The sequence below is a fragment of the Bombina bombina genome, chromosome 3 (assembly GCF_027579735.1).
Source record: "Bombina bombina isolate aBomBom1 chromosome 3, aBomBom1.pri, whole genome shotgun sequence".
Taxonomy (NCBI): Eukaryota; Metazoa; Chordata; class Amphibia; order Anura; family Bombinatoridae; genus Bombina; species Bombina bombina.
The window spans coordinates 298004466-298021246 of record NC_069501.1 but is presented as its reverse complement, the minus strand read 5'-3'; the positions used below and the strand labels follow the sequence as shown (position 1 = coordinate 298021246).

Below are 16781 nucleotides of genomic sequence, written 5' to 3'. Positions count from 1 at the left end.
TTTAATTTTAGTATAATAGTAATGCTAGTTTAATTTATAGTTTAAACTTAGGTTTTTTTTAAATTCCCAGGTAAGTTTTGATTTATTTTAAGATAGGGATCTTGTAATTTTAATTTAAAGTTAGGGGGTTGTTAGGTTTAGGGGTTAATAGTTTAATTTATTTTTTTGCGATGTGGGGGGCTGTCGGTTTAGGGGTTAATAGGTTTATTTAGAGGCAGTGATGTGGGAGGCCAGAGGTACAGGGGTTAATATTTATTTTTTTAGTGGTGACGATATCGGTGAGTGCAGAATAGGGGTTAATATCTTTATTATAGTGTGGGCGATGTTAGGGTGTGAGGGAATAGGGGTTAATAACTTTATTATAGTGGCGGCGATGTCGGGGAATGGCGGAATAGGGGTTAATAAATTTTATTAGTGGCGGCAATGTCAGGAGCGGCAGATTAGGGGTTAATAACTTTATTTAGGTGTTGGTGATGTCGGGGGCTGCAGATTAGGGGTGTTTAGACTTGGGGTTTATGTAAGGGTTTAAACGTAACTTTTTTTTCCCCATAGACATCAATGGGGTTGCGTTACAGAGCTTTTCATTCCGCAATCACAGGTGTTATTTTGGTTTTCTAACACTCTTTCCCCATTGATGTCTATGGGGAAAGTGTTCACGAGCACGTCAAAGCAGCGCTTTGTGTGGAGCTCATCGCCACCATATCGCACGCACAAGGAGGCTTTTCAAAAACTTGTAATGGCAGCGCTATCGTGGGTGAAATAGAGCAACTTTTGTTGCGTTTGTTTCGCACCCTCTATAGCGCAAAACTTGTAGGTGTATGTGTTTAAAATGAAAATGTAAATTGATATGAACGAAATTGTGGATGAACAGTACATTAAAAACATATTATCAGAAAGTTATCGCATGGCATGTTAATACTATCCAGATGCAACTTAAGAAAGGCAAGGTAAAACTATTTGTTGTTTTAAAGTAATATTGTCAAGCCAGGAATTAGAACTTTGCATCAGAGAACATTCTGCCTAGTAAGAATCATAACTATGTAAAATAATACAAAGCATGTTTTTGTTTTGCAGTCAGTCAACGGCTTATTACTTTCCATAAAGAACAGTACTGTTTAACGCCAGAGTGCATTGAAGCAGGTAAGTCCCAACATTGATTAAGGGGAATTGTGTGAGAGAAACAATGCGCTAGATAAGATCTGGGCTACACATAAAAAACAGGCAATCCCTAAGCCTGAAAACAATCAAGAGTACAAAAAAATGGGTATATATGTGAGCGCCAATATGTGTAAAACACAAATGGCAATAGATCTTTTTAATATTGGCTTCTATATCAATATCTTTATTATTATCCTTTGGTTTTATTTCGGTTAGTTTTAAAAAGAGAACGGTCCACTAAGTACTGGTAATATGAATTATAAAATATAAAATAAGAAATATATGAAATACAGAATGTAAATAATCATTAATTTTATTGTTAAAATTTAATTATTAATTCATAAAGAAAAAAGTATATAGAACGAACAATAAATATACAAAAGCAATAATACTAGTGATACACCTCCCTATTGGTACCAATCTTATAGTTAAACTAATTATACTTGTGAATAAAATATATATAAACAGTCTAAAAGAATATATGCACTAAAAGATTCTTTAAAAAAGGAACCTTAAACAATTATCCTGAGTTTAAAAGTTATAGCAGTTGGTATGCTTACAATCTGGCTTAAGCATATATTTAAAATGTCCTTTTTGTTTGAAAAAGTGATCCACTCCTGTTTAAATTTAAATCTGATTGAGCAGTATAATCCACTTGTTATCACAATAAGCCAGCATGTGAAAGTAAAGATAGTATTAGGAGCTCCAGTTGTCCGTATGGGAGACTTTCAGCAAAGTGACATTTCAGTCTGATAACTCCAAAAGCTGTACTTATATTTGAAAACAGTTTCAAAGTTGAAACTGGTACCTTATTTAGATCCGCTTCCAATGCTCGTCAGTTTAGGGGAGACGCCAAACACAAAGTCCCGTGTCGATCCTTAGACACGCCCACAAGTGCGGGAAATGACATCAGCGGTTTAGTTCCGGACTTCCTTGGTAGCGTCCTTAGCAACGTCTCTGTTGCTGTATCCTCAGTGTATCATCCGTATTGGTAACGCGTTTCAGCTCCTTGGAGCCTTTGTCAAACCATACCGGATGATACTGATGGGGTCCTTTTATACCATTAGTGCCAATACTGATTTATTGTTAATTAAGACATTTATACATTTTGTGCTTGCTAAACAATATCCATTGTATTCCTAATATCAGGCTTTTTATGCACAATGTAATGTTTATAATAAGTTAACTTTCCTAATTAAATATTGTATTTTTTAAAAGAACGAAAAAGAATAGAAGAGAAGAATAAATACTTAAGAAAATACAAGCTTATAAGAATAAGAGGCTTATAGATATAAGTTCTCAAAAAAGAGCATAGTTTTGGATGAATTAATAATTTATTAATAACCACCAATTTGTTAAAAATTCATTTGTTAAAAGTAATAAATGTGAGATCTGATCTCAAAGGTGAAACATTCTTAGTATATTATCAATAAACTATTAATAATAATAATTGGTATATATAAAAAACATATTACCGTACATAATGGACTTATAAAAGGTGATGTCATAATTGTGACTATTTATAAGAGTACTTAAGACGATGTATAAATAAAGGAATTTAGGGAATTAGGATATCTAATAGATTTAAAATGTTTAATAGATTAAAACGTTTAAAAAACATGTAAAAGAACAAGTTTATATTAAGGGGATATATACTCTGTTATTATATAAATTTAATGTTTTTTTAGGTATTATTGCATACAAAATCTTTTTTTTATTTAAAACAATTTTTATTTAAAAAAGCTCCCTAGTTCAATTTCTAAATTAAGACCCTGAGGGTGTAGTGTATCCAGATTAAAAATCCATTTACTTTCTAACTGCAAAAGTTTATTATGTAAATCCCCTCCTCTTGTTTGTTTAGGCAGTCCCAACATTGAACATATGGGTCTAGATTATAAGTGAAGCACTAATATGTGCCATAAAGTGGCTGGTTAATGCTACCTTAGGTCGTGATAGCACTTTGCACTAAGCAAAATTAACCTTAGGTCAGACTTCTGGTTAATTCAAAAATTGTCCCCCAATTGCCCCACAAATAAAGTGTATATTTCTTTTATATGAGTTTTTATTTTTTATTTTAATAAATGCTCAAAGCAGTTATAAGGGGTTAAAGTGAGCGGATGTGGGGTGTTAGAAAAAAAATAAAAAGGCACTGGAAAGTGCGTTTACATAGCGGTCTATAGGGAATGTGTTAAAACTGTAAATGTATATGCTTATTTACATATATATTTATGTGTTAATATGTGTATATACAATTTAGATAAAAGTAAATTGGAAAGTAGCTTGAAATCACGTGCTTTATCTGAATTATGAAAGAAAAAAAATGTGTTTTCTATCCCTTTAACCATTTTAGATTACAATCACAAACTATCTAATATCACTTTAAGTCCTGAGAATCTGATTTGTGAAAATCAGGAGTGGCTCACTTATAAGACCATTTTCTTTACTAAAACGGAAAGAATTGCTTCTGATAAACAAAGAAAATGGTGGATTGTAATTTTGTTGACATTTAAAGCTGCTTATCTGCATCCATTAACAAGTTGTTAATTATCAAATGATAAATTATGATTTATGGTGGAATATTCTAATCTTATACAAAATGATATGCACTGATTTTTCTGCAAAATTCACCATTAAAGTCTAGGGCAACTTTGTAGCTGAATAATGTGATGATTTTCTAAAGGACTTTAATATACCCATTGAAATGTGATGGGCTGCTCCATTTATCAATCAGGGATTGGCTGTGCAAGTGCAGGAAGGTGGTGTTCTATGAGCAGATGCTTGTTCGGTTCAGGGTTAATTTGCAGAAGGACTTCTTCACGGAAAGGGTGGTTGATTAATGGAATATAATTTCATTATAAGTGGTAAAGACAAACAGTGTGAGGGACTTGAAGAATGCCTGGGGTAAGCATTAGGCGTTCCTAAAAACTAATTAAGCTTATACTTTGTAGGAAATATGGGCGGATTTGTTGGGTCTATGGTTCTTATCTGCTGTCAAAATGTTTATTTAATGGTAATTGTAGCAGCATGATGCTGCCCCCTTGCCTCGGAGGGACAGTTTCCCTAAATGGGAATCCTTCTCTGTTCAGACATTGATAAATAGAAGCCTATGTAGTAATTGCTTAGCTCACAGTAGATGCTAATTTACTTGTTTCTCTAATGAACCATGGCAAAGAAAGCCAGGAACCAAGGGAAGTTCCAAACATTAAAGGGACATTAGACCCCAAAATTTTCTTTCATGATTTAGAAAGAGTATGCAATTTTAAACAACTTTCTAATTTACTTCTATTATCTAATTTACTTCATTCTCTTGATTTCCTTTGCTTAAAAGCATATCTAGATGGGCTCAGAAGCTGCTGATTGGTGGCTGCACATAGATGTGTGATTGACTCAGCCTTGTGCACTGCTGTTTCTTCAACAAATGATATCTACAAAATAAAGCAAATTAGATGATAGAAGTAAATTGGAATATTGTTTAAAATTGTATTCTCTGGGGGGTAGTTATCAAGCCGTCTACTTTTCTGGCTTCACCGGCCCAATACGCCCGCCTAAGCTCGCCTACCTTCGCCGTCGCGGACCTGAAAAAATACGCCTAAGTTATCAAATAAAGCTGTCAAAAAGCCGCGGGGCGATGAGCAGCGGACTGTGACAGTTATCACTCATCCGATCTCGCTGCTCTTCGGCTTTTTCCCAGCTTTATTGCTAGCCTGTCACTAAGCACCCACACTAAACTGCACTGTTCTACCCCCTATACCGGCGCCCCCGGAGCCTCCCGCAACTCAATAAAGTTACTAACCCCTAAACCGCCGCTCCTAGACCCTGCCGCAACTCTTATAAATGTATTAACCCCTAAACCGCCGCTCCCTGAACCCGCCGCAACCTATAATAAATTTATTAACCCCTATCCTGCCCCCCCTACACCGTCGCCACCTATAATAAATTTATTAACCCCTATCCTGCCCCCCACTACGACGCCGCCACTTTAATAAATTTATTAACCCCTAAACCTAAGTCTAACACTAACCCTAACGCCCCCTAACTTAAATATTAATTAAATCTAAATAATATTTATATTATGAACTAAATTAATCCTATTTAAAACTAAATACTTACCTTTAAAATAAACCCTAATATAGCTACAATATAAATAATAATTATATTGTAGCTATCTTAGGATTTATTTTTATTTTACAGGCAACTTTCAATTTATTTTAACTAGGTACAATAGCTATTAAATAGTTATTAACTATTTAATAGCTTACCTAGCTAAAATAAAGAGAAATTTACCTGTAAAATAAAAACTAACCTAAGTTACAATTACACCTAACACTACACTATACTTTAATAAATTATTCCTATTTAAAACTAAATACTTACCTGTAAAATAAACCCTAATATAGCTACAATATAAATAATAATTATATTGTAGCTATCTTAGGATTTATATTTATTTTACAGGTAAATTTGTATTTATTTTAGCTAGTTAGAATAGTTATTAAATAGTTATTAACTATTTAATAACTACCTAGCTAAAAGAAATACAAAATTACCTGTAAAATAAATGCTAACCTAAGTTACAATTAAACCTAATACTACACTATCATTAAATTAATTAAATAAACTACCTACAAATAACTACAATTAAATACAATTACATAAACTAACTAAAGTACAAAAAATAAAAAAAGCTAAGTTACAGAAAATAAAAAAATAAGTTACAAACATTTTACAAATATTACAACAATTTTAAGCTATTTACACCTAATCTAAGCCCCCTAATAAAATAACAAACCCCCCAAAATAAAAAATGCCCTACCCTATTCTAAATTAAATAAAGTTCAACGCTCTTTTACCTTACCAGCCCTTAAAAGGGCCATTTGTGGGGGCATGCCCCCAAAAGTTCAGCTCTTTTGCCTGTAAATGAAAAATACAACCCCCCCAACATTAAAACCCACCACCCACATACCCCAAACCCCCCTTACAAAAACCTAACACTAATCCCCTGAAGATCATCCTACCTTGAGTCGTCTTCACTCAGCCGAGCAGCGATGGAACCCAAGTGGACATCCGGACCGGCAGAAGTGATCATCCAAGGGGCGCTGAAGAAATCTTCCATCCGATGAAGTCATCATCCAGGCGGCGCTGAAGAAGTCTTCGATCCGGGCGATGTCATCTTCCAAGCCGGGTCTTGAATCTTCCTTCTGCCGCCGCGGAACATCCTTCTTCACTGACGGACTACGACGAATGAAGGCTCCTTTAAGGGACGTCATCCAAGATGGCGTCCCCTCAATTCCGATTGGCTGATAGGATTCTATCAGCCAATCGGAATTAAGGTAGGAAAAATCTGATTGGCTGATGGAATCAGCCAATCAGATTCAAGTTCAATCCGATTGGCTGATCCAATCAGCCAATCAGATTGAGCTCGCATTCTATTGGCTGATCGGAACAGCCAATAGAATGCGAGCTCAATCTGATTGGCTGATTGGATCAGCCAATCGGATTGAACTTGAATCTGATTGGCTGATTCCATCAGCCAATCAGATTTTTCCTACCTTAATTCCGATTGGCTGATAGAATACTATCAGCCAATCGGAATTGAGGGGACGCCATCTTGTATGACGTCCCTTAAAGGAGCCTTCATTTGTCGTAGTCCGTCAGTGAAGAAGGATGTTCCGCGGCGGCGGAAGGAAGATTCAAGACCCTGCTTGGAAGATGACATCGCCCGGATCGAAGACTTCTTCAGCGCCGCCTGGATGATGACTTCATCGGATGGAAGATTTCTTCAGCGCCCCTTGGATGATCACTTCTGCCGGTCCGGATGTCCACTTGGGTTCCATTGCTGCTCGGCTGGGTGAAGACGACTCAAGGTAGGATGATCTTCAGAGGATTAGTGTTAGGTTTTTGTAAGGGGGGTTTGGGTTAGATTAGGGGTATGTGGGTGGTGGGTTTTAATGTTGGGGGGGGTTTGTATTTTTCATTTACAGGCAAAAGAGCTGAACTTTTGGGGGCATGACCCCACAAATGGCCCTTTTAAGGGCTGGTAAGGTAAAAGAGCGTTGAACTTTATTTAATTTAGAATAGGGTAGGGCATTTTTTGGGGGGGGGGGTTTGTTATTTTATTAGGGGGCTTAGATTAGGTGTAAGTAGCTTAAAATTGTTGTAATATTTGTAAAATGTTTGTAACTTATTTTTTTATTTTCTGTAACTTAGCTTTTTTTATTTTTTGTACTTTAGTTAGTTTTTGTAATTGTATTTAATTGTAGTTATTTGTAGGTAGTTTATTTAATTAATTTAATGATAGTGTAGTATTAGGTTTAATTGTAACTTAGGTTAGCATTTATTTTACAGGTAATTTTGTATTTCTTTTAGCTAGGTAGTTATTAAATAGTTAATAACTATTTAATAACTATTCTAGCTAGCTAAAATAAATACAAAGTTACCTGTAAAATAAATATAAATCCTAAGATAGCTACAATATAATTATTATTTATATTGTAGCTATATTAGGGTTTATTTTACAGGTAAGTATTTAGTTTTAAATAGGAATAATTTATTAAAGTATAGTGTAGTGTTAGGTGTAATTGTAACTTAGGTTAGTTTTTATTTTACAGGTAAATTTCTCTTTATTTTAGCTAGGTAAGCTATTAAATAGTTAATAACTATTTAATAGCTATTGTACCTAGTTAAAATAAATTGAAAGTTGCCTGTAAAATAAAAATAAATCCTAAGATAGCTACAATATAATTATTATTTATATTGTAGCAATATTAGGGTTTATTTTACAGGTAAGCATTTAGTTTTAAATAGGATTAATTTAGTTAATAATATAAATATTATTTAGATTTATTTAATTAATATTTAAGTTAGGGGGGCGTTAGGGTTAGTGTTAGACTTAGGTTTAGGGGTTAATAATGTTATTATAGAGGGCGGCGGGATAGGGGGGCAGGATAGGGGTTAATAGGTATAATGTAGGTGGCGGTGGGCTCTGGGAGCGGCGGTTTAGGGGGTAATAACTTTATTTACTTGCGGCGGTGTAGGGGGGACAGATTAGGGGTGTTTAGACTCGGGGTACATGTTAGGGTGTTAGGTGCAGACATCTCCCATAGGAATCAATGGGATGTCTGTCAGCAGCGAACTTGTACTTTCGCTATGGTCAGACTCCCATTGATTCCTATGGGATCCGCCGCCTCCAGGCTGGCGCTTTGAAAACCAGGTACGCTGGGCTGTAAAAGTGCCGAGCGTACCTGCTAGTTTTTTGATAACTAGCAAAAGTAGTGAGATTGTGCCGCACTTGTGTGCGGAACATCTGGAGTGACGTAAGAATCGATCTGTGTCGGACTGAGTCCGGCGGATCGAAGCTTACGTCACAAAATTCTACTTTTGCCGGTCTCGAGCCTTTGATAACTAAGGCGAATCAGCCTCGCCACAAATACGCTGCGGAATTCCAGCGTATTTGAGGTTGACGGCTTGATAACTAGGCCCCTCTATCTGAATCATGAAAGAAAAAAAAAATGGGTTTAATGTCCTTTTAACATTTTGGGGTGTAACTTTTAACCACAAATTGTGCAACAAGTACTGGTGATGGATCTAAACTTTGGGTCTGTTATCTCTCTCTTTGTAGAGTAGAGCACTAAAAATGTATGAAAAAGGGAACTTGTAAATTGAGAGCAGCTGACACCCAATAACTGAACTGAATCAGATCTTGTAAATGATGCTAAGACAAAAAGGGTTAAAAAAACATTTACTTTGAATGCATACTTTTGTAATGTGGTGCTTAATTGCTTATATATCCTGTGCATGTATCACTATGAATATTTAATCCCTTTATATAAATACTTTAAAACTGGAATGCCCTGACCTAACTAATGCCTCTGCCAAACAATGTGTTGAATGTGGAAATATGTAAACTACATACATTATCTTTATAGATGATGATTAGAGCTTGTGAAAGCTCTGAGCATTTTTCAGTTTTTCTATTTAATTGTTAATAAAAGTCTATTTAAAAGTATTGCCTGTTCAAGAAAATGAAATGTGTTGAAATGATCATGTGCATCCAGTTGTCACTGCGTATTGTGCTACTTTCTAATAATTTGTGGGATAAACCTTTTTTTTAGTAGTAAGAAATCTTAACAAAATATAGGATAGAAATTCATTATAATTATCACAGGGAAACACAATGGTCACAATTTTAATCCACTATAATTTTCTGTGTTATAACTTTGTACTCAGATCAGGTGTTTTTTTTTTACCAGATTTTTTACACAAGCTTCCACAATTAGCGTTAACCCCTTAATGACCAGTGATGCACCCTGTACATCGCTGGTCTTTTTATGGGGGTGCCACTTTCAATAGCGCTATTTTAGCAAGCCTTCCGGAGGGAGGGTCTAATAGCGCAGTCTTAACGACCAGGGTACATCACGGTTGTTAAGGGGTTAAAGAGAATTTAAGATAGTAATATGGGTAGACTTGATGGGCCTTTTTGGTTCTTATCTATCAAATTCTATGTTTCTATGTTTCTATGTAATATAAAATGTTTAGGGCTAGAATACTAGTGAAGCCAAGGGGCACATTTGTCTGTTTACCGGCGGACATTAAATGACCTGCCAATACAAGTGGCTGGTTAATGGATCTGCAAGCTCGTGGTAGCACTTTGCGCTGATCGCAATTAACCAGAGGTCAGACCTCTGGTTAAAGGGACAGTCAAGTATAAATTAAACTTTCATTATTCAGATAGGACTTTTAATTTTAATTGACTTTCCAATTTACTTTTATCATCAAATTTGCTTTTTTCTCTTGGTATTCTTAGTTTAAACTAAACATAGGTAGACTCATATACTAATTTCTAAGCCTTTGAGGGTTGCCTCTTATCACATGCTTTTAAAATCTCTTTTCAACACAAAGAGACAGAAAGTACACGTGGGCCATATAGATAACACTGTGTTCAGGCACAGAAAGTTATTTAAGATTTAGCACAATACAATGCTAAATTTAAGACAATAGATAATACACAGTCACAGTCATGTGATCAGGGGGCTGGAAGAAAGTTCCTAGATACAAGGTAATCACAGAGGTAAAAAGTATATTAATATAACTGTGTTGGTTATTCAAAATTGGGGAATGAGTAATAAAGGGATTATCTATCTTTTAAAACAACAACAATTCTATGGTTGACTGTCCCTTTAATTAAAATAAATTCCCCAACTGCCCCCCAAACAAAGTGTACAGTTCCATGCATAAAATAAAAAATAGGAGCATCTTTATTTTTTTAATAATAATAATAATAATAATAAAACTGCACAGAGCAGTTATAAGGGGTTAAAGTGAGGGGATGTGCGGTGTTAGAGAAAACAATGCACTGAAAAGTGCCTTTACACAGGGCTCTATGAGGATTGTGCTTTAAACTGTAAATCTATACAGTATGTACAGTATATGGTTATATACATATACATGTATGTGTTAATATGTGTATATACACATATAAACACACACATATATATATATATATATATATATATATATATATATATGTATATATAATAGTCCCTTGAGAACTCTGCACTCACTTATTCATCCAGCAGCAGCCTGGGGTGCATCCGATAATAATACAATATCAAGAGTAAAGAGCACTCACCAGGTCTTTAACATATATAATAATAATGCTTTATTGTGCCATAAGGTGATGTTTCAGGGATTTTAACCCCGTCCTCAGACCATAAACAATGTACATACCATGCTCATTAAATACCCAACACCAACTATCCACGCCCCAGCACCGGAAGTCACTCGGGGTCCTGACCACACTCATACGCATGCTCAGTCCGTCGCTATGGCTATCGGACAGGGTGTAGCTGAAAAACACCATAAATATAACTAAGTGCAATACAGTATGGAGAGTGATGGCTAAAATATCAAGAGTAGCAATCCTATCTTACTCGATTATTAACTGTATAATGTCCTTGTAAAAAACACTTTAGCACAGTTCGCTAACCCAAAAATTCTGGAAGTAATTCATATAATATTTTTGGTATTACTGACCCTAAAGCTATATATATATATATATATATATATATATATATATATATATATATATATATATATATATATATATATATATATATATATATATATATATCTGCAAGCAATAAACAACAACACCAAGGGGGAGGGGTGCTTTTTCATACACATAGTGAAACTTACTGACAATGCTATAAACAATTAATGATGTTACATACGATCCAGCATTTTAGTATAAATCCAGCCTAAAAATTAAGCAAAATTAAAGAAAAATTAAAGAAAACAGTGCCAGTCGAGGTGGGTGTTCAATCCACCAGGCACCGAGGTACCCAAATTGAAGATCCATCTGGACTTACACTGCAATAACAATTTGCTCCTGCCCCCCCTTTCTCACTAGGGGTGGAATGTGATCTATAATCACATATCTTAAATCGGCAACCGTATGGCCAGTCAGTGCAAAATGCCGAGCTATGGGTTGATCAGAGCCCCTTTTATTTATGGCAGCTCTGATTGCAGCACTATAATGGCCATACGGGTGTGAAGGTCATCTATGGTTTTACCGACATAGAATAACCCACACGGACAATGTAACAAGTACACAATATGTGTCATCATGCAGGTTACCCTATGCCAGATAATGTACCTGTGATTAGTGCCAGGATGGGTGAAAAACTTTGCATTTGACAGACCATTACACGTAGTGCACCCAGAACATCTGTAACATCCAGGTTTGGAAGTCTGTAACCTAGTTGTAGTTCCATAACTCTGGACCGGATCAACCTTTACAAGGATATAACGTATAGATCTGGATCTTTTTAATCCCACTTGTGGGATAATAAACAATTAATGATGTTACATACGATCCAGCATTTTAGTATAAATCAAGCCTAAAAATTAAGCAAAATTAAAGAAAAATTAAAGAAAACAGTGCCAGTCGAGGTGGGTGTTCAATCCACCAGGCACCGAGGTACCCAAATTGAAGATCCATCTGGACTTACACTGCAATAACAATTTGCTCCTGCCCCCCCCTTTCTCACTAGGGGTGGAATGTGATCTATAATCACATATCTTAAATCGGCAACCGTATGGCCAGTCAGAGCAAAATGCCGAGCTATGGGTTGATCAGAGCCCCTTTTATTTATGGCAGCTCTGATTGCAGCACTATAATGGCCATACGGGTGTGAAGGTCATCTATGGTTTTACCGACATAGAATAACCCACACGGACAATGTAACAAGTACACAATATGTGTCATCATGCAGGTTACCCTATGCCAGATAATGTACCTGTGATTAGTGCCAGGATGGGTGAAAAACTTTGCATTTGACAGACCATTACACGTAGTGCACCCAGCACATCTGTAACATCCAGGTTTGGAAGTCTGTAACCTAGTTGTAGTTCCATAACTCTGGACCGGATCAACCTTTACAAGGATATCACGTATAGATCTGGATCTTTTTAATGCCACTTGTGGGATAATAAACAATTAATGATGTTACATACGATCCAGCATTTTAGTATAAATCCAGCCTAAAAATTAAGCAAAATTAAGCAAAATTAAAGAAAAATTAAAAAAAACAGTGCCAGTCGAGGTGGGTGTTCAATCCACCAGGCACCGAGGTACCCAAATTGAAGATCCATCTGGACTTACACTGCAATAACAATTTGCTCCTGCCCCCCCTTTCTCACTAGGGGTGGAATGTGATCTATAATCACATATCTTAAATCGGCAACCGTATGGCCAGTCAGTGCAAAATGCCGAGCTATGGGTTGATCAGAGCCCCTTTTATTTATGGCAGCTCTGATTGCAGCACTATAATGGCCATATGGGTGTGAAGGTCATCTATGGTTTTACCGACATAGAATAACCCACACGGACAATGTAACAAGTACACAATATGTGTCATCATGCAGGTTACCCTATGCCAGATAATGTACCTGTGATTAGTGCCAGGATGGGTGAAAAACTTTACATTTGACAGACCATTACATGTAGTGCACCCAGCACATCTGTAACATCCAGGTTTGGAAGTCTGTAACCTAGTTGTAGTTCCATAACTCTGGACCGGATCAACCTTTACAAGGATATCACGTATAGATCTGGATCTTTTTAATCCCACTTGTGGGTGTATTGTTCCTTGAAACTGTAGATTATTGTCGGTTTCCAGTATGTTCCAATTCCTCTTTACTAGTTGTTGTAATTCTCATTTCTCAGAGGTATATGTAGTAGTGAAGACCATTCTATTATAATTATCCCGTAATTATGAAGCTTGTAAAGCTGTATCTTGATCCATTGTTTTAAATCTCTGAAAGTGTTGATCAATTTGTTTCCCTCGGTAACCCCTTTGGAGGAATCTCATTCTCATCTCACCCAGTTGCTGCTGGGCATAGCCTTGTCTGCTGTTGTTTCGTATTACCCTCTTAAACTGAGAGATTGGAAGGGCATTTTTCAGAGATGGTGGATGGCAACTTGTAGCCTCCAACAAGGAGTTTCGATCAGTTTCCTTTCTAAATAAAGTTGTATGTAACATACCATCCTCCAAAAATATTCTTAAATCCAAGAAATCGACCTTTTGAGGATTATGTGTCATCTTGAATTGTAAATTAGGGGAAACTGTATTGAGATTGAGAAACCAGTTCTCCAATTCAACTTCAGTGCCTGTCCACAAGAAAAACAAATCATCTATTTACCGTCTAAAGTACATGATGTGATGATGTGAGAAGAGGTCATTGTCCCTTTCTTCAAATTCAGCCATATAAAGGTTGGCGTACGATGGTGCCATGTTTGACCCCATCGCCGTCCCTATTAACTGCAAAAAGAATGACTATTCAAATTTAAAGTAATTTCTGGTAAGACATAACTCCAATAGTTCCAAGACCAATTCCACTGGAGGTCCAACATATGGATAATGGTTAAGCTGTTTATAAATAGCAATGAGCCCCTGTTTATGTGGGATTACAGTGTATAGGCTCACCACGTCCAACGTTACCAGAATAATCGGTTCTTCAATTATAGGGAACAATTTCATTTCTTTAATTAGACTGATAGAATCAAGGAGGAATGAAGGCATATTGTGTACCAATGGCTGCAGGATGTTATCAAGAAATACTGCAATGGGCTGCAGGAGAGACCCAATAGAAGATACTATGGGTCTTCCCGGCAGTCTAGTGGGGTGCTTATGGACTTTAGGTAAAGTGTTGAAGGCAGGAATCCGGGGATGTTCTACTTTCATAAATCCCATCTCTTGTTTATCCAGCCATCCATTCTCAAAGGCCCGATCCAAGACTTGATCAATCTGCATTTTGAAAAGTTTTGTAGGATTACAGGATAACCGTTTATAGGTAGAAGAATAATTCAACTGTGACAAGATTTCTTGTTGGTAATCCGCATAATCTAATATCACCAATGCGCCCCCCTTGTCAGCTTCTCTGAAAATCAGGTCTTTGTTATTGCTTAAGCTGTCCAATGTGAGCCTTTCTTCTCTTGACAAATTATTTCTGCATTCAGGTTTAGCCTTTGCACACATATCCCCTGTTTCATCCATCAGCAATCTGGTATAGGTTTTTATACTAGGATTTAAACTGGAGGGGTCATAAGTACTCTTAGGTTTCAATCTTGTTATTTTGTTCAGATCCCTATTAGATGGATCCCTTTGTTCTCTGCTGAAGTGTTCTTTAAGCCTGAGATTCCTTTCAAATTTCTGCATATCGATATACATATTAAATGGTTTGTAAAATGTCGTAGGAATAAAGGACAAGCCTTTATTTAATATCCTTATTTCCAAAGGTGTCAATTGGTGGGAACTCAGGTTAATCACTATCTCAGTAGTTACATTCTGCGTCTTGCTCTCGGTGGTCTTCCATGTATCACCCCCTCTCCTGATATGTGTCCAGTGCCGCCCTGTTTTTTTGACCTAGTAGCAACTCCACCATCGGGGGTTCTTTGGGATGTATCAGACATCACAATACCATCTGAATCTGAACTGTTACCAGATGAGTCCACTGTGGTTATATTCCTGGGTCTATAGTACCGAGGTCTTCTTGGTCTATTATCAAACGCCATCTGGTGCTCTTCAGCAGAGAGTAACCACCTGTAAACTCTCTTTTCTTTGTAATCAGATGCCACAGTGTCCCATTTGCAATTCTTAAAATTCAATAGTTCTGATTCAAACTCTTGTATTTGTTTGGTTAGTTTATCAATCCAATTATTCTCCTGGTCTGATTCAAGGGTTGATAAATGCATTTGTTCAAATTGCTGTATTTCAGCATCCACCTTACTCATTAATACCCTTACCTCCTCAATTACCAGGAGCATCAGGTCCACAGGGCATTTATGTAAAATGCTACACCACCTGATGGTGACCAGCAGAAACAGGTCATCAATGTACCTCTTGAATAATGGCACTCTGTTGTCTTCGACCAGTTATCCCTGCTGAGTGATTCTCTCGGCCCCTCTGGCAACTGTTCAGCTCGCTCCAACTTAGAGTGAGTGGTGGGGACGTATTAGCAGGGACTCTGTATATTATATTAGCCCCGGGAATGTTATTTAACACCACCTGAATAGCTCTATACCACTTGAACTGCATTTCATATCCATGTCAATCACACAGCACAAGAGGATATTTGCTTTCACTGCAGTGTATTGCATATTAATACAGCTTAAGCACAACTAACTTTACAGCTTGTCATATAGCTTCAGTGGAATCATTTATTACTAACTGGTAACCATGCTTTTTTCTCAGTGGACGCACTGCAACTAACTCTATGGAAAAAGAGCCTTTGTTTGTGTGAGGGGTAATGAATGCACTAGCATGCTTATTATTCAGTTGATGAATTGCATCAAATTTATTATAACATTTGCACATATACTTTCTTTATGATTTTTTTTCCTTTAATAAATTTAATTGTTGCATCTTGACAACCGTGTTTGAGCCGAGTTTTAAGTGATTCACAGATTCATTGTGTGAATTTAATTTTGTGACTTTATGTGCAGTGCTGGAAAAGGCTTACTTTTATTTCTCAATCTAATTATAGTTATTTTCTAAGCCTCCTTGCACCTGGGGTCTCATCTAAATATTAAGAGAGGTGGGCCCTAGTTCACCAGTCTAAATATTAACCCCTACTAGCTGTTTTTTTTCTTTTTTATATATATATATATATATATATATATTTATATTTATATATATATTATATAATTATATATATATATATATTATATAATTATATATATTAGATATATATTATATATAAATATTCAATTTCATTTTGAATTTGAGGCCGTGAGAAGCCACGCCCCAGACCACGCCCTGAGACATGCCCTCTTCACCCCCATTAAAAAAGTGTCCAGGAATCTTCTGGGCAAAAGGTGGCAACCCTATTTACACTGCTGAGTGTCTGGTTGCTATGCCAATGGGGCTTGACCTTGTGTCATGTGACGTGGTTTTTCTTCCAGGTGCCAGGGTGTTTACCACACTGATTGTTTGCTGTGCAGGGGTATTTAAGGGGGGTGAGTATACTGTTTCACACTGTGCTGTTTTTTGAGAAAGGGGTAACACCCGAAACGTCAAAATAAATACTTTATCTTTTTGCAAGACCCTGTGAGTGACTTCCTC

At 36.4% G+C, this 16781-nt stretch overlaps 1 protein-coding gene across 3 annotated transcripts in view; it reads left to right on the top strand.

The window, feature by feature from the left end:
• The window catches only part of PHEX (phosphate regulating endopeptidase X-linked), a 564226-nt gene that overhangs the window by 38157 nt on the left and 509288 nt on the right, over window positions 1-16781 (top strand). For all 3 annotated transcript variants that reach the window (XM_053706372.1, XM_053706371.1, XM_053706373.1), the window contains exon 2: window positions 1075-1140. In XM_053706372.1, coding sequence (XP_053562347.1) covers window positions 1075-1140 — 66 coding nt within the window. The remainder of the gene's footprint in view (window positions 1-1074; window positions 1141-16781) is intronic.